Consider the following 19,658-nt stretch of genomic DNA (forward strand, 5'->3'; position numbering starts at 1 on the left):
CTGTCCGTTATCCGAAGCCCGCGGAACCAGGAGTGAAGGACCCCCCGAGAGCCTAGCTGCCTGAATGAATGCCTGATGCGCCTGAAAACACTCGATCTTCTACAGATTTTTCTTTGTAAAGCCTCTTTTCTAGCCTCAGTAACTGTGGGGAAAATTACAAAAATAAAACCACGATGGTACATCCTCTTCAGGCAAAAGTTAAGACAACTGTGGTGGAGGCAGCTAGGTCCTGCGGTTTTCCCAAAGTACCCCGCGCGTGACTACTGTTGTTCGAATCCGTCTGGGTGGTGTCGAAAATAGAAGCAGGGCGTGTGCCTGCACGCGACCCGTAGGGCTCGTGTATAAAAAAGCTCAGCTAGGGTGGGTGGAGACTTCTATTAACGTGGGTTCTAGCCGGTCTCTGGTCCTAGAGCTTGGCCTCAGGTCCGATGCCTAATGTTTCATTCCTTGGCGCCTTAGAACCGTCGCTTTATCAGTCTCCTTGTTTCTAAATCGGAGGTGATGATAATTGAGATGAGGCCTGGCCCATAGTGAGCTCCCTGCATTTTTTACATATTGTTTGCTCGGGAGCCTGGCCTCACCCTGCTCGCGAAGGGTATCAAACTCGACAGCCCAGGTGCTTAGCGTCAGCAGAGAAAAGCAGAGTGTGGGCTTTCAAGGCAGATTGCCTAGTTCAAACCATGCCCCATGCTTTACTTGAGGCATCACACTGCTGGGCCTCACGGGATGATCTAGTCCTTGACTGGGCTATTGTGAAGATTAAGTAAGATGATGTTTATTTAGTGCTTGGTGCATCCATAGGCCCTCAGTAAACATTAATTTATATTCCACGTTTATCGCCTTGCTTTGGGCCTACCGCCAATTAATCTCTCATTCTGGTTTAGAGAATTTGGAGGCAACCTAAGCAAACAGATAAGAAAGATGTCATTGGAGAATCGGACTGTGGAAATTCCATCCAAACATAAGAAAAAATGTTCAGATTGGCAGTGTTGAGTTGTTCAAGATAGCCTGAAAAGGTTGGCAGGTGGTGACAATTATGCTTTGAACACAGCTTGTGGCTGTCAACTACACATTTGGAGAGCTTGGGGAAGTAACACTTTGTAATGTCAAAGTTTATGTATGGTCATGGTTGGTATTCCTTTTGCAGGAGGAGGGCAGGGGGCACTGCAAGGTATGTGGGTGTTCCTTACTGTTCCAAGTTTTTCTGCCATTCAGAGTTACTACTTGAACATTTGGAAGTAGTTGTGGAGAATGGGTGATAAATTTTTGTTAAGGATTCTTTTTTAACAAGGGGAAACTCACATTAAAAAGAACCATTTTAAGTAAACAACTCAGTGGCATTTAGTGTATTCATAATATTGTGCAACCATTACTTCTACTCACTTCCAAAACATTTTCATTAGGAAGGAATCCCTGTACCCATCTAGCAATTATTCCTCATTCTTTCCTCACCCCAGTCTGGTGATCAATCTGCCTCCATGGGTTTGCTAATTCTGGATATTTCATGTAAATGGGATGTTTGACCATTAGTGTCTGGCTTGTTTTTCTTAGCATAATGTTTTTAAGGTTTATCATCATATCACTATTTCTTTTTTTACAGCTGAGTAGTATTCCATTCCATCTATTGGATGCTTGGGTTGTTTCCAAATTTGGCTATTGTGAATAGTGCCTCTAGGAACCTGTTTGTATATGTATTTGTTTGAGTATCTGCCTTCAGTTCTCTGGGGGTATATACCTGGGAGTGAAGCTGCTGGGTCATATGGTAATTCTATGCTTAACTGTTTGAAAAACTGCTAAACTTTCCCACAGTAAAGTTGCACAATTTTACATTCCCACCAACCATGGACGAGGGTCCCATCCCAATTTTCCTACATCCTCATCAACATTTGTTATATTCCATTTTAATGTTAGTATATTCCTTCTGATGTATGTGAAGTGGTATCTCATAGTAGCTTGTTTGTTTGTTTCCTTTCTGAGGATGAGTCCATTTTATTGAGGGGCATCAAGGGAAGGTCTTAGGACTGGGAGGACAATGAGATCTAACATCCTTCTCCTAGCTGGGATCTCCTCAATTTTACAGTCGCTGAAAGCTCAGTGGCTAGGTAGGTTTGTTTTGTTTTGTTTTGTCATGCCACATGGCTTGCAGGATCTCAGTTCCCTGACCACAGGATCTCAGTTCCCTGAACCCTGGCCACAACAGGGAAAGCCCAGAATCCTAACCACTAGGTCACCAGGGAACTTCTAAAAGCTCATAGTGGTTTTGATTTGCATTTTCTTAATGATATTGAGCATCCTTTCATGTGCTTATTGGTCACTTGTGTATCTTCTTTGGAAAAATATCTGTTCATGTCTTTCGTCCATTTAAAACTTGGATGTTGTTATTGTCGAGTTATAATATTCATATATTATGGAATGAAAAAGGAAGAAAGGAAAACAGTGAAAAACCTCTCCTGCTCTTTGCCAAACTCTGCTGTAGCACATCAATACTCCATCTGGGTATTTATAACTCTGCCTTAGCCTTCTCTTCCTATTTGCATCAAGCCTAGAAATTGACCAGAGATGAAAGAGTAAGGTCTTCTTAAGTCTTTCCTGATCATCTGTCCTGCCCTGGGTATGCACACTGCTCCCTAAATTCCCCAGTATATATGGGTGCTTTTGAGTGCCTTAATTACCCAAAGAAACTCACCCCAGCTTTTCCTCCCAGCTTTTGCCATGTATGTTATTGTCCGCCATTGTAATCTTGTACATCAGAGAGCTGTGAGTTGTTCCTTTACCTTATAGTGTTTTCTAGAAATACATTCTGAGTTAAAGCACACTGAGTCAGTCCCTCAGGTTACCCCCAGACATGTTAGAACACACACACACAATAGTGTGAGAATGAGGGCTGTTCTGCTCCCTCAGAAATGGAACCGGGGCCCCATGCTGGGGACACAGGTGGCTATCTTCAGATCCTCCACTGTGCTGGCCAAGGAGATGAGGAAGGGTATGGAAAACACCACAAAGCTTTCCTGCCACGTTCAAGTTGCCTCTTCTTGATTTGCATTTCCTTGGTTGACATAAATGTTTAGCTGTTTTCCCGCATTCAGATAAAATTGATTCTTACCATTTTTCCTCAATTTGTTGATGTTTTGGATGAGATACAGGCCTATAGAGCTACCAACCCCACCTTTTTCACTGTTGGCTGGGACGAGTGGGTGATTCTTATTTTCCCTCAATTAAGTAAAATCCTCCCTCTCCCCCAGTATTCAACAACATGTACTGAGTAGACACTATCAATGTCCTGGGAGCTGTCATCTCAGTGCTGCTCCACTAACTGATTTCAGGTTCTCAGAGGTGCTCAGAAGTCAATGCTAGGTGGGTAGGTAAGGTGACTTATTTCACCTAGGTGGAGTTGGGGAGAGCTTCCCCAAGGAGGTGGCATTGAATTTCAGATTTGAAGTAGTATGGAGAAGAAGAAAGCAGAAAAAAACAGTTCTCTGACATCAAAGGCACTCAGAGTTCAAGGGGCAGAAAGGGGATGAAGGTGGGGTGGGTGGGAGGAGTAGCCAGAGAAGAGATGGGAATCTTGGGCAGACCAGCCCCTCATACAAGGCCCCTCTTTCCTTTGTAATGTTGGCCCAGAATCTTAGCCGAGGGTTCTTATGACCGTGGGGAGTTGGCCGACTGGCTTCTGGAGGTCAGGGATTCCCTTGAAATGACAATCAAAAGATTACAAGAGCGTGTGCTGGGCAGTGTGTTTTGTTTTCCCCACCAGAACCGTTCTCCACCATACTCTGTACTGCTTCACAGCGGGGGTGGAGGGGCTAGGGGGCTGATATCTCCATCCTGGATCAATGTGGCTGCCTTTTCCTCTGCTTTCCAGTTGAGTTTGGCCCTGGCAGGATATCTAAAGGCTTCAGGAAAGGAAGGTCTAGGTATCTATCCCCTGGTTCCTATCTTTTTTGTCTGCATCTTTCAACAAAAGCCCGTAACCCTAGCTCTCTCCAAGTTCCAGGACCACTCCCCCTCCAGCAACTTCAGGCCTGGCTGCTAACAGTGACCGTAGGAAGTCACCGTCCCTCATTGCTCCCCTTTCACCCTGTTCATGACTCCTCAGTTCTGTCTCTTAAGAGCATGATCTGTGTGACAGCTGACCAATACAGGTATGTGTATCTGTGTTACTGAATTCAAAATTCCAGGTTATAGATCCCTGCATCACATTAGATGCTCCCAGGACGAAGTCTTCACTTACATCCAAGACCCTATCCCCTCTGCCTACAATGCCCTCCTTTCCTCTCCTTCTCAGGCTTTCGGAGTCAGATGTCACCTCCTCACAGAAGCCTTCCTTGAACTTCCTGAAGCTAAGTGAAGAACCTTCCTCAGTGACAACTCCAACATAGCACTTCACCAAACGGACTGTCACTGTCTGCTTGTCTGACTCACTGAACTCTGAGCTCCCAAGTGCAGGAGCTGTTTCATTCATCATGGCACCCCTGGTACCCAGCATGGTTCTGAGCCCTGGTGACACTCAGTAATCAGCTGGTGGCATAAATAAACCAAGTATCTCTCCCAACTCTTGTCTCATACACACCCAGTAAAGAGCCACAAAAATAGACTGAGGGAATGTGTGTTGGCTTTCAAGTCAGACAAGCCCAAAATATTTATTGTTCACTGTGTGCCAAGCACTGATGTAGGCATTGGGAAACTGCAAGAGATACCACAGGCTCCGTCTCTGTACTCTGGAGGAAGATATCTGGATGAATTCAGTAAGCTCAAGCATGTTCTATGAACCATGCTGACCTAATCTAGTTGATATTTACAGAATATTACACCAAGCAACTGCAAAGTGTATTTTCATTTTGAGTGCACATTGTATGCAGATATATACTGGGCCACTGAAAAAAGTATCGGACTTCCCTGGTGGTACAGTGGATAAGAATCTGTCAATGCAGGGGACACCAGTTCAATCCCTGGTCTGGGAAGATTCCACATGCCTGTACAACTAAGCCCATGTGCTGCAAGTACTGAGCCAGTGCTCTGGAGTCTAGGAGCCACAACTACTGAAGCACATGCACCTAGATCCCATGCTCTGCAACAAGAGAAGCCACCACAGTGAGAAGCCCTCTCACTGCAACCAAGAGTAGCCCCCCAGTTGCCACAACTAGGGGAAGCTGGCAAGCAGCAACAAAAACAGCGCAACCAAAAATAAAGAAAGAAGTTAGGAAAAGAAGTGCCAGTTAAGCATATGGTAACTGGAAGAAACAATAAAAAAGATAAGACCACAAAGCAATGAAATAGAAAACTGAAAATAGGGAAAAACAACAAAGTCAAAAGTTGATACTTGGAAAAAGATTAAAAAACTGAATAACCCCCAGCGAGACTAATCAAGGGGAAAAAAAAGAGAAAGAAAGCACAAATTACTATTATTAGGGATCAAAAGGGAGACATCACTACAAACCCTACAGACATTAAAAAGCAAACGAGGAAATTTAAACAGGTTTATAGTGATGAGTTTGATATCGTAGATGAAATGGACAAACATGAAAATACACGCATGCTAGTTGCAATCAAAGAAAATTACAAGGTACTATCCTGGAATTCAGAAAGGGGATTTTTCTAAGCTCAGAGGGATCTGGGAAGATTTCCTTAAAAATTAGCATTTAAACTTGAGACATGGACTTCCCTGGTGGTCCAGTGGTTAAGAAACTGCCTGCCAATACAAGGAGCACAGGTTCAATCCCTGGTCTGGAAAAATCCCAAATGCTGCAGAGCAATTAAGCCTGTGCACCACAACTATGGAAGCCCAAATGCCCTAGAACCTGTGCTCCACAAGAGAAACCCCCATAGGAAGAAGCTTGCACACCAGAACTAGAGAGTAGGTCTCACTCGCTGCGACTAGAGAAAGCCTGTGCAGCAACAAAGACCCAGCACAGCCAAAAAAACCCTCTAAGACCTGAAGGAGAAGTGGGATTAGACCAGGTTGACAGAATTGTGTTCCACGCAGGGATGGTGGCATACATGCAAAGGTCCTGAGGTTGAAGTCGGATTTGTGTATCTAAAGAAAAAAGTCCACTCTAATGATCCTTTTTAATGTTGGCAACTACACACTTGCATCCTTCCTGGGTGTAAACTTCCAGGTGGGCCTGGTAGACTTGACCAGAAATGTTTAGAAACCAAGGTTGATAAGACAGACGTTTGGAAATTTCCTGGCTATCAATAGGAGGCAATTTACACTGCAAACAATGTCATTTCTTCCATTCTGGAGCTGATGTTTGCTTTCACCTGACTGGTGAAGCTCCTGAGACACAGGAGCTTGTGTGGCCTCACCCTATGAACACTCACACTCCACGAACCGAAACACTTTGTCTCATAAATTCTTTGGAGCTACTGTCTGCTACTCTTAGCCCCATTCTTCCAGGCAGCAAGCGGAGGACTTGCCAGGAAGGCCAGGAAGGACTGTCCCTTGCCTGAGGTCACAGAGGCCAAGCCCTAATCATCATGCCCTACCAACTTCCACCCTACACGTTTCAACTTCTGGGCACATGTTGGGCCACCTTTTGTGACTTGGGCCTGGGTTTCCCATACAACCCACGTTCCCTGCACTTCCTCATGCCGTTAGGAAAAAATAAACACACACACACACACACACACATATACTGGACCATCTCATCCACCTTTTCCTTCCATCTGCCGAACCTGGGCCCCCAAGGAGCAGTGAGGTGCCAGGCTCTGGTGTGCATCTGTGGAAGGGGTGGGGAGGGGAGAGAGTCCCTTTCGGTGCCCAGTGTGTGTGTGTGCAATTTCCTGCCAGTGAGGAAACACTCGGCTCAAATCAGCCCTGGTTCTCCTTTCCCTGCTCTGGCCTCACAGGAGGAGCTGGCAGCAAGCCGTGGGCCACCCTAGCCTCCGCCAGATTTCCTGACCAAACGCGGGAGGAGAGATGCCCTGGATTGTCTTGCTGTTTGCAGCCGGTGAGCTGATGCCCCTGCGCCACCCCTCACCCTGTTCCGCTCCCTCCATCCACCACCTTGTCTCTGCTGGGGGGTGGCGGGGAGGGGTGCATGCACACGAGCAGGAGCTGGAGAGGCTGAGCCCTGACAGATTTGCCCTAGAGCCTTGGCCAAGGTGCCGGGGGGCACGCGGAGCATGGACGTCTCTTGTGGGGTCTCAGTACCCCCCACATCACAGGTATTAGAAATGCCACCCCACTGGAGACAGCAGTGCCCACACCCCATAACTCAGCCCTGCTTGGCCTCTGCAGGTTTCTACCCCCGGGACTGGGGCAGCAGGAGGATCTACTGGTAGGTCGGAGAGGGTGAGAGGAAAGCTGGATAAGGAAAGGCTTGTGTTGACCTCACCTGAGCCAGACACTCCACGCGGGAACCTGGGGCCACTGGGGAGACACTGGTCCCTCCTGCAGGAAGCCGTGCCCTGAAATCGTATCCCTCATCACAGCCTGGGAAACAAGACAGAATCACTCTGCCCTCCCCTTCTCCCCTCGATCACCCCCACCTCCTGCCACCCAAACTCCTTGAGCACTCCACACCCCTTCCAGCCTCCAGCCTTTGCCTGAGATGGTCCCTCTGCCTAGAATGCTCGCTCCCAGCTCTTCCATGCTGTGTCTTCAGGGAAGCCCTCTCTAGCTACCCCATCACCCTCGTCTCCTTGAGAATGTCAGCTCCCCAGCAGGCATGTCTTGTCTGTTCATCTGTCTGTCCGTCTGTCTCATCCACTGCTCTGTCCTCAGAGCCTAAACAGGGCCTAAACATGGTCAGTGCTGTTGATAGAAGTAATACGAGTGTAACTGTGATGCTGTGCAACATCCACGGCTATTATAAAATGACTCCAACAACATGACCTCTCACCATGTGCTGGGCGCTTGATCCTCTCAACATAGCAGTAGGATAGGGACAACTAGGGGCTTCCCAGGTGGCGCTAGTGGTAAAGAACCTGCCTGCCAATGCAGGAGACACAGGTTCAATCCCTGGGTCAGGAAGATCCCCTTGAGCAGGGCATGGCAACCCACCCCAGTATTCTTGCCTAGAGAACCCCATGGAGAGAGAAGTCTGGCAGGCTACGGTCCCTAGGGTCACAAAGAGTCAGACATGACTGAAGCGACAGCATGCACTCACAAGGACAACTAGCCTCCAGTTGTACATAAAAACCAAGGCCCAGAGAGGGTGAGCCATTTGCCCAAGGCTACACAGCCAGGCTGGCCTCTGCTCTAACCACCCCCGCACCTAACCTCCCCTATCTTGCTTCGCAGGCTCCTTGGCGATCCCGGCGCCATCCATCATGCTGGTGCCCCCACACCCCAGCAGTAAAGAGGACCCCATCCACATCTCGTGCATGGCCCCCAGGGGTTTCCCAGGGGCGAATTTCACGCTGTATCAAGATGGGGAGGTGGTGGAGCTCCTGAAAGCCCCCAAGGACCAGCTCAGGGTCATCTTCAACCTGAGTGGTGGCAGCAGGGAGGTTCGAGGGGGACCGTTCTGCTGCCAGTATAGCGTACTTGGCGAGAATAGGCAACCCCAGCTGTCAAACCTCAGTGAGCCTGTGCACGTCTCCTTCCCAGGTAAGTCCCTCCCATCGGCTCTCACTGCCTAGGCTCCATCTTTTCATGGCCAAACCTTTGTAGACACTCTTCTCTCCTCCTGGGAGTCATCACTCTTCCAACTTGCCAGGAGTTTCTTTTCCTCCGTGGATGGAGGAGCCTGGTAGGCCACAGTCCACAGGGTCACAAAGAGTTGGACACGACTGAGCAACTTCACTTTCACCATATGCAATGGGTACAGTCATTCTTCCCATTTTCCAGATAAGGAAACTGAGGCACAAGAGCTGAAGAGGCTGGCACAGGTCACTCAGCCAGCAGGCAGCAGAGCTGGAGTTCCACCGGCCTCTGAAGTCCAGACGTTAGCAGCCCTTTCCTTACTGGCCACAGTATTTATGAGCACCTGCTATGCACCAGGCACCGCCCTTGGCATTGCAGGCTCAGCAGCGAATGAAACAAAAGTCCCTGCCCTCTTGCACATTACGAGGGGGTGGCAATGGACATCAGATGATAAATAAGGAGTTTTGTAAATATTCAGTCAGCTAGTAGGGGACAAGGGAAGTGATAGGAATGAAATAACAGCCTGGTGAAGGGCATCTTTTTTTTTTTTTTTTTTGCGTTGTGCCATGTGGCTTGCAGAATCTTAATTCCCCAACCAGATAGGGAACCCAGCCCCTTGCAGTGAAAGTGCTAGGGTCCTAACCACTGGACCACCAGGGAATTCCCACGCGTGTCATTTTAAACAGAGAGGAGAGTGATCAGGGAAGGTCTTTCTGAGGAGGTGATGTTTGAGCCTGAAGGATGAGGAGCCAGCCACATGGCTGTCTGGGCAGGACGGTTGCAGGCAGAGGAAGCTGGCTGTGCAAAGGCCCTGAGGCTGGAGCGTGCCTGGTGTGTTTGAGGGGCGTGGAGGTGCCCCATATGACTGAAGCATAGCAAGCAAGGGGAAAGTGGCTGGGAGATGAGAGCAGGGGGAGGCAAGGAGGATCATGCAGGGCCTTTGGCTGCAGCACGGACTCGGACTTTTTGTCTGAGTGCGACTGAAGCCCTGGGAGTGAAGATGTCTTCCTCTGGTCTTTCCAGGAGTGGGGGCTGGGCCTGGTCTTTGGATCAAGGAGGAGGAGGGAGGGGAGGGAGAGAGGGAGGAGCCTCGGGGTAGACTCCCTGCGTCACCAACAGTCAGAACTTTCCTGCTGCAGAGAGAAGGCTGTAGCCAGCAGAGGCCCACAGGTTGTGATGACAGAACACTCTCTGTGTCCTTCCCCGGCCTCAAGTTCCACTTTCAAAGGCCCCCTTCTCTCACCTTGGTCCTGTGGTCTCAGAGTAGGGCGGTAACAGCTCTCCTGCCCCAGATGAAAGAATGAACAAGGGCTAACACTGAGAATACCCAAGTGAGCGCCTCTCCTCCCCTCCTGGCTAATTCCTGACCTGTACCAGGGTCCGGGCATCTCCTCCTGGCTCTCCTGAGAGATTCCTTGCCTCTCTCCAGGGAGGGGCAGCCAGATCTCTTGCAGAGACATAAACTCTGGAGCTGGGGATTCATGCTTCTGTGGCTACCTCTGTGTGGGCCTCAGAGTCCACCATGTGGCTGGGAATGGGTGTTGTCTGACCCCGTTACCCAGCCAGCAAGACTCTTCAGACCACAAGTAACTGAAAACTGGACTCAAATTGGCTTCAGCAACAAAAGGGGATTTGTTGGTTTACTGAACTGAAATTTGTTCATGGCACTGATTTCCATCATGGCTGGATTCAGGTGCTCAATGGTGTCAGGAATCATGTGCCACTTCTCAGCTCTGCTTTCTTCTGTGTCTTATTCTTAGGCAGGCTCTCGCTCTCATGTCAGAATTGTATACCTTGGAGCTCCAGATGTATATCCTGCTGGTTTTGCAATGCTGGCCTGAGAAATAAACCTCTCTTCCCAGTAATCTAGCAAAGTCCAGAAATTAGTTTCATTGGCTCAACTTGGACAACATGCCACTCCCTGAACCAATTAGGTTAGCCAGGGGTAGGGAATATACTAACTGGACAGACAGAGTTGCTAGATCCCCAAGGTCTAGCTATACCTAAACCAAATGTTTCTGGGGTATAGGGGGAGGGCTGACTCTCTAAAGGTAGCCCAGATGTATGCCAGGAGTCCCACTTTCTCCCTGCACCCCCACAATTCCATGGCCTACCCAATCTCTTTTTTCCCCATCTTCCTCTAGTGCCCACCTGGATCCTGGCACTCTCCTTGAGCCTGGCTGGAGCCGCTCTCCTCCTCGCTGGACTGGTGATCATTGCCCTGATCATCAGGAAAGGTAACAGCAGGCAGAGAAAGCGTGGCTCACCGGAACTTGCAAATCCATTAAAATCCACTCCAACTCACATCCATTTTTAGGAGCACAGAGGCACACAATTGGGAGTTCTTACTCTAAACACTTAGCACTGAAGAACCTTTCAGAATTTCAATGGTGGTGGTTGGCAGGGGAAATTCATATATATATATATATATATATATATATGGTAAAATATACATGATGTAAAATTTGCCATTTAACTCTTTTTTTAATTTACTTTTTATTATTTATTTTTGAATATTTTTGGCCATGCCATGGGGCTCGTGGGATCTTAGTTCCCCAACCAGGGGTCAAACCTGAGCACCTGGCAATGAAAGTGAACTGCTGGGGAATTCCTTTTTTTTTTTAAAGGTTTAGTTTTTAAATTTTAACTTCTACTGCTCTACAACCATCACCACCATCCATCTCTTCATCTTCCTAAACTGTAACTCTGTCCCCATAAATACCAACCCCTGTTCCCCCTCCCCCAGCCTCTGGCACCCGCTGAAATCAGTATTTAAAAATAATTTTTTTACATTTTTGTACCTTGCTTGAAGTTTTTACCAACATACATTACTCATGTAATTGGGAGGGAAAAGTGTCTTCAGTAACTCCCCCGTTGAGAGGGAAATTTGCCAGGGGAGAAGGCAAGGCTGGGTGGCAAACGTACAAGACGCCTTGTTGGTTTCTTAGCTTTTTGTAACCACGACCAAAATCTAACAAATGCTTTTTGTTTGTTTGTTCCCAGTTAAAGTAAAAAACTTGAACAAGAGACGGTGAGAACATCCCTGGAGACCCTCAGAGGGTAGTTTTTTGGGGAAAAATTTCAGTCCCAAGGCAGGAGTTTCTGATGGGCATTGAAGAGCTGGCCGGGTTCTAGGGGCAGATGGGTACTTACAGGGCTCCATCTCAAACAGCACCCTATGGTCAATGGGCGGGTTAATAAAAATAGGTGCTACTATGGCACCCCACTCCAGTACTCTTGCCTGGAAAATCCCGTGGGCAGAGGAGCCTGGTAGGCTGCAGTCCATGGGGTCGCTAAGAGTCAGGCACGACTGAGCGACTTCACTTTGACTTTTCACTTTCATGCACTGGAGAAGGAAATGGCAACCCACTCCAGTGTTCTTGCCTGGAGAATCCCAGGGACCGGGGAGCTTGGTGGGCTGCCGTCTATGGGGTTGCACAGAGTAGGACACTACTGAAGCGACTTAGCAGCAGCAGCAGCAGGAAGCGCTTAAGGTGTGCTCCACACTGTACTCCATGCTGTGCTGGGCACTCTGGACCTTGAGTTCACATTATCCTCGCATCAGCCCTGGAAGTAGGCTCTATGAATGACCCCTTTTAACAGATGAGGAGACTGAGCCTTCCTCGCATTCTTTTATTGCCAGTTGCCAAAATGTGTTAAGCAATCATTCTAGAAACCCATAGTGAGGGGGAGGCGGGTGGGTGTGCCCTCGCGTCGTGCAGCCCCCAGTGTGTAGCCTCTAGACAGTGGCCCTGGTTCTTGGGCGTCAGAATATATACTGGCCCCAGCCTCGGTTTCTCCTCTTGGAGAGAGGGGCAAACACCTTGCTGCCTGGTGGCAGAGTAGCCCCAGTGGGGCTCCTGCAAGATATTTCCATCTGAGGGGTTTCGGTGTGGGCGAGGGAGGAGGTGGGTGGGGAGGAAGGATCAAGTTTGGGGCCAGGGCTACCTGGAAGGAGCCTCCTGCCTAAGACAAGTCATCACTTTCTCCCGAATCCCTCTGCAGAGAGCGAGAATCCTGCTGGGTTAACATCGCCACCACAGGTCTGTGCCTCCGTGTTCCTGTCCCTTGCCTGGGCAGAGTCACTGCCTCAAAATGCCATCGGGTCTCACTACTTGCTGCTGAACCCCATCTACAGCTGTTCACTTCCCTTAGAATCCAGAACACATGCTCCTCCTCTTTCCCTTCCTCCTCCCCCATTTTCCTCCCAGTTTTCACCTCTCTCTCTTTTTCCTTTTTGATGCGAACAGCTTTCACCTCTTACCTTTCCCTGCCCTATCCTCAAGCCCTTCACTCATCCCGCTCTCTGCCTAGAATATTTTTCCTCCCTGTGTGGTCTCCATCTAAAGGTCACCTCCTCTAGGAAGCCTTCCCTGACTCCCTAGGCAGGATCTATTCTTTCTACTTACATTCCCCCAGCACCCTGTCATACTTCTTAGCTCTCAGTAGACACACAACTGAGTAATCATTGCATGCTTGGGTGTATGATACTCAACGCCAGTACTGGACCATCAGCTCCAAGAGGGTGGGGAGTTGAAACTGTCTTGTCTGGAGCCCCACTTGTGGTCCAGAACGTGCTGTTCTGCTGGCTTCCACCAGGGGGGCAGAGAGAGAGCCTGCCTGTGAGGTGTGATGCCCAGGAAGGGGCCCTATGCAGAGAAAACTCCATTCTCTGTACCTCTTTCATTGTTTCCCATATTCATTGAGCATCTACTATGTGCTAAAGCCTGAGGGCTCCCGAGATAACCAAGACAGAGGTGATTTCTGTCCACAAGCCTACACTCCAGTGGGGAAACAGCCCATGACAAGCTGGACACTGTCTGGGCTGGGAGGGTGGTCCCCAGAAGAAGTGGTGTTTAAATCAGAGAACTACAGGGGGGAACAGGGAGTAGCTGGGTGAAGGGTGGGCAATTAGTGGGAGAGCCCAGGATAGGGGGAGAAAGCAGGAGCTGAGACGAAGCACCCATTTTCTGGAGGGCAGCCAGAGGTCACCTAGGGAGAGCTCTGAGCAGAAGAGGGACACAGTTCAATTTGCAGCTCTTCACCCTGCAGAACGGGCTGGTGGGCGGACAAAGTGATTGCTGGGTGATGGACTCCATGCCCTTCCTCAGGGTGGATTTAGGGCCTGTGGGCTTATGGGGAGGGCCTGGGAAGTGGGGGGTGAGCAAGAAATCTGAACTGGCCCCCACCCTGGTCTTCCTCTCTTTCTGTTCCAGACATGTCCTTCGACAACTCCCTCTTTACCATCATGGTAAGTCATCCCGTTTCTCGTATCCAGTTTTATGCTTCCTGTTCTGACCACAGGAAGATGGGGGCTACCAGGGGGGCTGGGCTGACCTTTGTCTCTGGACTTCTAGGGCCTGGGAAAAGCCCAGAATCACTAAGCAGGGCTTGTTTTTGAGCTGAGAGTTGGTTCTGGAAAATTCCAGGGGATTGGAGGTAGCCACGCTGTCCAGGGCTTTGTGGGGCAGTGGGCAGGCCCCTGGTTGTCCGCACCGCCTTTGCACTCACAATGGTAACAAAAGACGACCTGGGGGCTTCTTTGAAGTCATGGAGCCTTATGACAGTCTGGTATAAAGAAAAGACCACTTTCATGTTCAGTTTCAAGAATTTCAGCTTAGTTGTCCAGACATGTATTCCCTTTTGCGGGAGGAGGGTCACACCCACCCCTGCTCCTCACCTCCTGTTTAGCAAGGCATTGCTCTCCCAGATCACATAGCATCCCGGCTAGGATTTGAAACCTGGTCTATGGATGTCCTCTGCACAGCTGCATTTTGTGGTGGCCTTGGGGTAATTATTATTCAGTAAATTAGAGATATCTGACCCGTGGATACCATGGATGAAGACAGTGTCCAGCTAGGGGAATACCCTGGCTGTCCAGTGGTTAGACTTTGCACTTCCACTTCAGGGGCCACGGGTTCTATCCTTGGTTAGGAAACAAGATCCTGCAAGCTGCCGTGTGGCCAAACACAGAAACAAAAAAATGTCCGGCTAGCTTCTCTCCATGCAGAGATGGGTACAGGTCTGGGGTGCAGGTGGTCCCACTTGAGGTGGCCTCAGGAATCCTATTTGTATAAATGGATGCTTTGGGACTGTAGTGAGGGAGCCAGGGGTGCAGTCAGTTGGCTTGGGGCGCCACTGTAGGAAGTAGGGGTGGGGGGAGGATTGGATGGGTTTGACATAGCCTTCCTGGGCATCTGGATAAGAACAAGATGAGACCCTTCATCCCCTGAGCTTCTTAAATCCACAGGGGGAGGCAGACGATAGCACATTGGCTAGGGGGTGCCCAGGAAGCTAACACATTCAGATGGGAGATGTGGGAGGTCTAGGAGATAAATGACAAGCAGGAGATAGCGGTGGAGGATTGATCCAGGCTCAGGGCATGTTCTCCACACGGCCCAGTAGAAGTGGTGCATAGGAGTGAGGAGTGGAGGGGGTTCCTGTGCAGAACTTTGACTTTTATCCCAAGTGACGTGAGAGCCCTGGAAGGTTTGGAACAGAGAGATGTGACCTACTCTACGTGCCCACAAGCGCCCTCTGGTGGCTTCAGTGAGCACAAGCTGTGGGGGCCGTGGGATGACAAGAGCCTGGGGACCAGGCGCAGACAGCTCAGATGGTTCAGGCGCCAGACGTAGTGGGTAGTTTGGTCCAGCGTGCTGGCAGCGGAGGTGGAAGGCGCGAACAGATGCAGGTCAGATTCAGAGGATGGGAAACACGGCACTGATTTCAGAGTAGATGAGTGGGCGGAGGGAGAAGGAGCCATGGCGGAGTCCTTGAGAGACAAGAGAGGGGCCACCTCAGCCAGTGATGCTCCAGAGCAGATGGAGACTGGCTTCAGTCACTGGTATACAGATGGTGGGAGGAAGGCGCTTGGCACCAACCTGTCCAGCCCTCTGAGGTCTCAGTTCAGGGAACAAGCTGTTAAGAAAAACCTGGAGAGTAGGGCATGTTCTAAAACCCTCCCTGAGAAGCCACACTGCTCAAGGCACTAGCCTGGTGATTTCTGCTTCCCTCTCCCCACTTTTAAAAGGCATTTAAAACGAAACGATGGGAAGACAGGAAAAAAAAAAAACAACAAGGAAAAAATAACATTTCTCAGTATCCTAGTCCTGGAGACTTTAAATATAAATGTATATAGACTATGAAATACATCCAAATGTAAAAATTATCTATAATCTATATTCATAAAGTTCTCTTCTATTTCTTAATCCCTCTGCACCCACTGATCTCCACTCTGCGCACACACATGCAGGCAAACGACCATTAGGAACTTCTTGCACATACGAGCGAGCAAAGGCAAAAGTAGCAAGTCTGTATCCTCACACTTTTTAACACAAATGACAGCATGCTAACCACACTGTTATGCACGGATGGCTCTTTTCTTTAACAGTAAGTTCTAGTGATCTTTTCTAGTTTTTTTTTTAATCATTGTGAAATATAAATGAAATTTACCATTTTAGTCATTTTTAAGTGTACAGTTCTGGGGCATTAAGTATATTCCTATTGTTGTACGACTGTTACCATCATCATCCTCAGAATTGTATCTTGGAAAACATACCCTGTCAAGGAGTTCCTGGTGGTCCAGTGGTTAAGACTCACCATTCTACTGCACGGGGCCCAGGTTTAATCCCTGGATGGGGAACTAAGATCCCACAAGCTGCAAGGTGCAGCCAAAATAAAACACAACAAACTTCTTTGCCTATTAAACAACTCCCCCACCTCAGACCCTGGCACTCACCATTCTGCTTTCTGTCACTTTGGTGGATTTGCCTGTTCTGGATTTTTATAGAGAAATGATGCCATACGGTGTTCATCTTTATGAGTCATAGCCACCCCAGGATGAAGGGTACTGCCACACTCCCCCACTGTACAAAAGGGGGAACTGAGACATAAAGAGGTCGATTACACCAGTAGGAAGAGGTGTAGCTGGGATTTGAACCCAGGCTGTCTGGTTCCCTTTTCAGTAGACAGCAAGACAGGACAGAGGGCAGGATCAGGGGCCTGCAACTGTGTTTGTGTGCAGATGTGTGTGTGTGTGTGTGTGTGTGTGTGTGTAGGGGGGGGCAGTGAGGTGAGACCTGATGGATTGTGGGAGTCTCAGCCTCAGAAAATGGGGCAACCCAAGATCCAGAAATCCCAAATCACTTCATTCTCTATTTTTCTCTCTACGGACAAAGAAAATGACTTCAGAAGAAGATGCAGCCAACCTGGATGCTCCTTCAGGCTCCACTGAGACACCTGGACCCCGGAAGAGGCCCACCTCCACGTCCTCCTCACCTGAGCCCCCTGAATTCAGCACATTCCGGGCCTGTTAGGGGAGCCCCTCTCTCTGCGTGCCCTCTGTTCAGCCCTCCCCTTGGAGCTGGCCAGGCTGTGTAGGGCCTCAGGTCCCTCCAGCTACTTTGGGGACTTCTGGCTGCTGCTTTCTCAGGGAACTGAACAGAAGAGACAAAGGGGATCCCTGGCCTTGTGATCTTCCTCACTGAGAAGCAGGAGTGGGAGAGGGGGTGAAAGCATCGACCTGGAGTCTGGACGGAAAGAAGGAAGCATCTCAGGATTTCCAGCTTCTCAACCTACCAAAGAAGGATCCCTTCTGGCCGTTAGCTGGGCTGTTATGAATCTGAGCCTCGCACACTCCTCCAGTTTCCTCCTTCCCATCACACCTGATTTGGCCAACCTGACTGGATTTTTGGAGCATAGGGTCCCCTGGGTGGGATATATTCTGTGTGCCCTGCTGGCATGCCTAAGTTATTAATTATAATGTTTGAGCTGTTCCCAAGGTCTCTATGGAGTGTAGTCCTTCAAGCCCAGGACCTCTGATGTCTAATCACTGATTCCTAGGGGATGGGGAGAAGTACCCCTCAAGTGCATGCAGTCAGGGTGGTGTCTGGGGAGGGCCATGGGGGTGTCAGGAGAAGAGATCTACGTGAGGCAAGGGGCCTCAAGCTCCTTTGGAAACCCTGAAAGAGAATGGGGCCCTGGAGTAGTGGATTCACTGGCCAGTCATCACTGGGGGAAGGAAGAGTGAATGAGGGGGTCAGGGGATAAGGGGGGGTCCAACAGTTTTTTGTGGGTAGAAAACAGTGAAGGGCCTCAGAATGGAGGAGGAGGGCACTGGGGGAAGGGGAAAAGAGGAGCCGTTGAGTGCCGGAGAGGGGTTAAAGATGGGGTTCAGGGGCTAAGTCCTGGCTCAAACTGCTCTTCAAGCGGGCGTGCTGGGGGGTGGGGCCACAGGCTGGGGCATGGTCCTACGTTCTGTCCCCGCCACTCCAGCCCTTCTCAAGAAAGCAGAACCTCACAAAGCAAGGCCCGGTGAGGGAGGAGCTGGACCGGTATAGGGGCGGGGCCTCTTCGAAGTTGGACCCCGCCCCTCTGCGTGCCGCTTCACAAAGCCGGGCGGGACCGGGGGCGGAGCCAAGCTTCAGGCGTCAGACCCGCCCCCGCCGTTTCCCTGGCCAGAAAGCCACCTCACAGCGCGGCCGCCGGCGTGGGGCGGGGCCCGAGGGCGTGTCCTCAAGGCGAGCACCGCCCCCTGGCCCGAGCTCCGGGCCCCGCCCTTCCTGGGCCTCCGCTGCAAGGTCTTACAAAGCGCGGCCGTTCGGGCCACGCCGGGGTAGGGGCGGGGCCCTAGATCTAGGGGCGTGTCCGCGCGGCAGAGCATCACCCTTGACGTACGCTCCCACCCTGCAGTTCCTGGGCCGCGGAGTCACCTCACAAAGCAGCGCCCATTCGCGCGGGGCGGGACGGGGTGAGGGGGTCCGGCCCCGCCCCCTACCGTGCTCCCCCCCAGCGCCCAGAGCCGCCTGCAGGGGGCGCTGCGCCACGGTGGCCGGGCCGCAGCGGCGGTGGCGGCGAGGCGGCGCGTGGCCGGCAGGCGGCGCTGCCCGGCTCGGCCTCGGCCTCGGCCTCGGCCTGCTCGGCGGCGGCGGCAGCGGCGGCGGCGGCCTGGGCCCGGGCGCGGCGGCGGCGGCGGTGGCTGGGCCTGGAGCCGGATCTAAGATGGCAGCAACGGCGGCGGCGGCGGGGCCGGGCGTGGGCGGCGCGGGGGCGGCCGGCACGAGTGTCACGGGGCCCTGCGGGGCCGTGTCCGTGTTCCCCGGCGCCCGCCTCCTCACCATCGGCGACGCGAACGGCGAGATCCAGCGGCACGCGGAGCAGCAGGCGCTGCGCCTCGAGGTGCGCGCCGGCCCGGACGCGGCGGGCATCGCCCTCTACAGCCGTGAGTGCGGGGCCCCGGGGCCGGGCTGCGCGCGGGGGCTGCGCACGAGGCCGGTCGCGGTGGGGGGGACCCTGGCCGGGAGGGACGCGGTGAGGTGCCTGGGGTTCCCAGGGTGAGGGGCCCTGGTCCGTGGGGGCCTGATGTGGGGTCTGTGGGGCCGAACCGAGGGAGCTGGGTGTGGGGGGGGGCCCCGAGTGAGGGGCGTGGAGGAACGGTGTCAAGGGGCAGAAAGAGAAAAGAGGGCGTGCGTGGTGGCCAGAGGTGAGGTGCCCCGAGTGCGGAGGGAAGCGGGAAGTGGGGGGGTAGTGAGGGCCCTGAGATTGGGAGAGGGTGGGCAGGAAGTGGGGGGCCGAGAGTGGAAGGCAAGAATTCTGAAGAAGCCGGGGGTGTGGGGGCTGGGTGGGAGGGGAGGGGGCCTGGGCGTGGGAGAGAATGGGAGTCTGGGGGCGGGTGTGGCCGCCGTAGCGGAGAGGAGGGAGGGGTGTGGACAGCCTCGGGCCATCCAGGGGACCCTCTGGACTGCTAAGGACGGTTGGAAAGTGGTGCCCAGTCTGGGGCGGCCTGGAGGACCCTGTTCCACTCATCTGGAGGGCCTGGCATTCCCGACCCCGGAGTGGGAAACTTCTGGATCTGGGGAGAGGGTCCCTGCGAGGGTGGTGCGAGCCGCTGGGTGTGCGCCTCGTGGAAACGTGGACGGCTGGGGCCCTTTCTTGATGCCGGGCTCCGAAGTAAGATGTAACACTGCCTCCTCCCTCGCCACGGTCCCCCGATCTTCCTTTTTGGGGATGTGAGAAACTGGTTACATTTTCAGAAGCTAGTTTCAAAACTGACATTTCGGTGTGGGGCGGG

General features: G+C 51.5%; 2 protein-coding genes and 1 long non-coding RNA gene across 7 annotated transcripts in view; all 3 read left to right on the forward strand.

Annotated features, from left to right (window-relative positions):
• Nucleotides 1-365: 365 nt before the first annotated feature.
• LOC147368593 (uncharacterized) lies at nt 366-5,206 on the forward strand. Its single transcript, XR_015166695.1, has 4 exons — nt 366-423; nt 1,148-1,171; nt 1,978-2,102; nt 4,286-5,206. It is a non-coding gene; the product is annotated as an uncharacterized LOC147368593 (long non-coding RNA).
• A 1,521-nt stretch (nt 5,207-6,727) lies between these two features.
• On the forward strand, nt 6,728-17,364 carry C7H19orf38 (chromosome 7 C19orf38 homolog). 3 transcript variants are annotated; one of them, XR_015166694.1, is made up of 7 exons: nt 6,728-6,950; nt 8,246-8,554; nt 10,735-10,827; nt 11,594-11,650; nt 12,596-12,633; nt 13,807-13,841; nt 16,768-17,364. XR_015166694.1 is itself a non-coding variant. In XM_086409361.1 (7 exons), exons 1-7 carry the CDS (start codon nt 6,920-6,922, stop codon nt 16,903-16,905), a joined length of 672 nt encoding a protein of 223 aa, XP_086265487.1. In that variant the 5' UTR covers nt 6,728-6,919; the 3' UTR covers nt 16,906-17,364. The 3 variants fall into 3 exon arrangements, 2 of the variants coding, with proteins under 2 accessions (XP_086265487.1, XP_086265485.1); XM_086409361.1 differs by having other exon boundaries at nt 11,594-11,621; XM_086409359.1 differs by lacking the exon at nt 16,768-17,364 and having other exon boundaries at nt 11,594-11,621; nt 12,596-13,841.
• A 1,168-nt stretch (nt 17,365-18,532) lies between these two features.
• Nucleotides 18,533-19,658, forward strand: part of CARM1 (coactivator associated arginine methyltransferase 1) — a 43,184-nt gene continuing 42,058 nt past the window's right edge. For all 3 annotated transcript variants that reach the window (XM_086409352.1, XM_086409353.1, XM_086409354.1), the window contains exon 1: nt 18,533-18,809. In XM_086409352.1, coding sequence (XP_086265478.1) covers nt 18,590-18,809 — 220 coding nt within the window. In that variant the 5' untranslated portion in view covers nt 18,533-18,589. The remainder of the gene's footprint in view (nt 18,810-19,658) is intronic.

The sequence above is a fragment of the Bos grunniens genome, chromosome 7 (assembly GCF_055505025.1).
Source record: "Bos grunniens cultivar Pamir isolate PY7600 chromosome 7, Bosgru_T2T1.0, whole genome shotgun sequence".
NCBI classification, from domain to species: domain Eukaryota; kingdom Metazoa; phylum Chordata; class Mammalia; order Artiodactyla; family Bovidae; genus Bos; species Bos grunniens.

Coding starts and splice junctions, on each gene's coding strand:
- C7H19orf38 (XM_086409359.1), top strand. CDS start 6,920: ATGCCCTGGATTGTCTTGCTGTTTGCAGCCG. Junction 8,555..10,734: donor TGTGCACGTCTCCTTCCCAG/GTAAGTCCCTCC, acceptor ATCTTCCTCTAG/TGCCCACCTGGATCCTGGCA. Junction 11,622..12,595: donor AAAAACTTGAACAAGAGACG/GTGAGAACATCC, acceptor ATCCCTCTGCAG/AGAGCGAGAATCCTGCTGGG.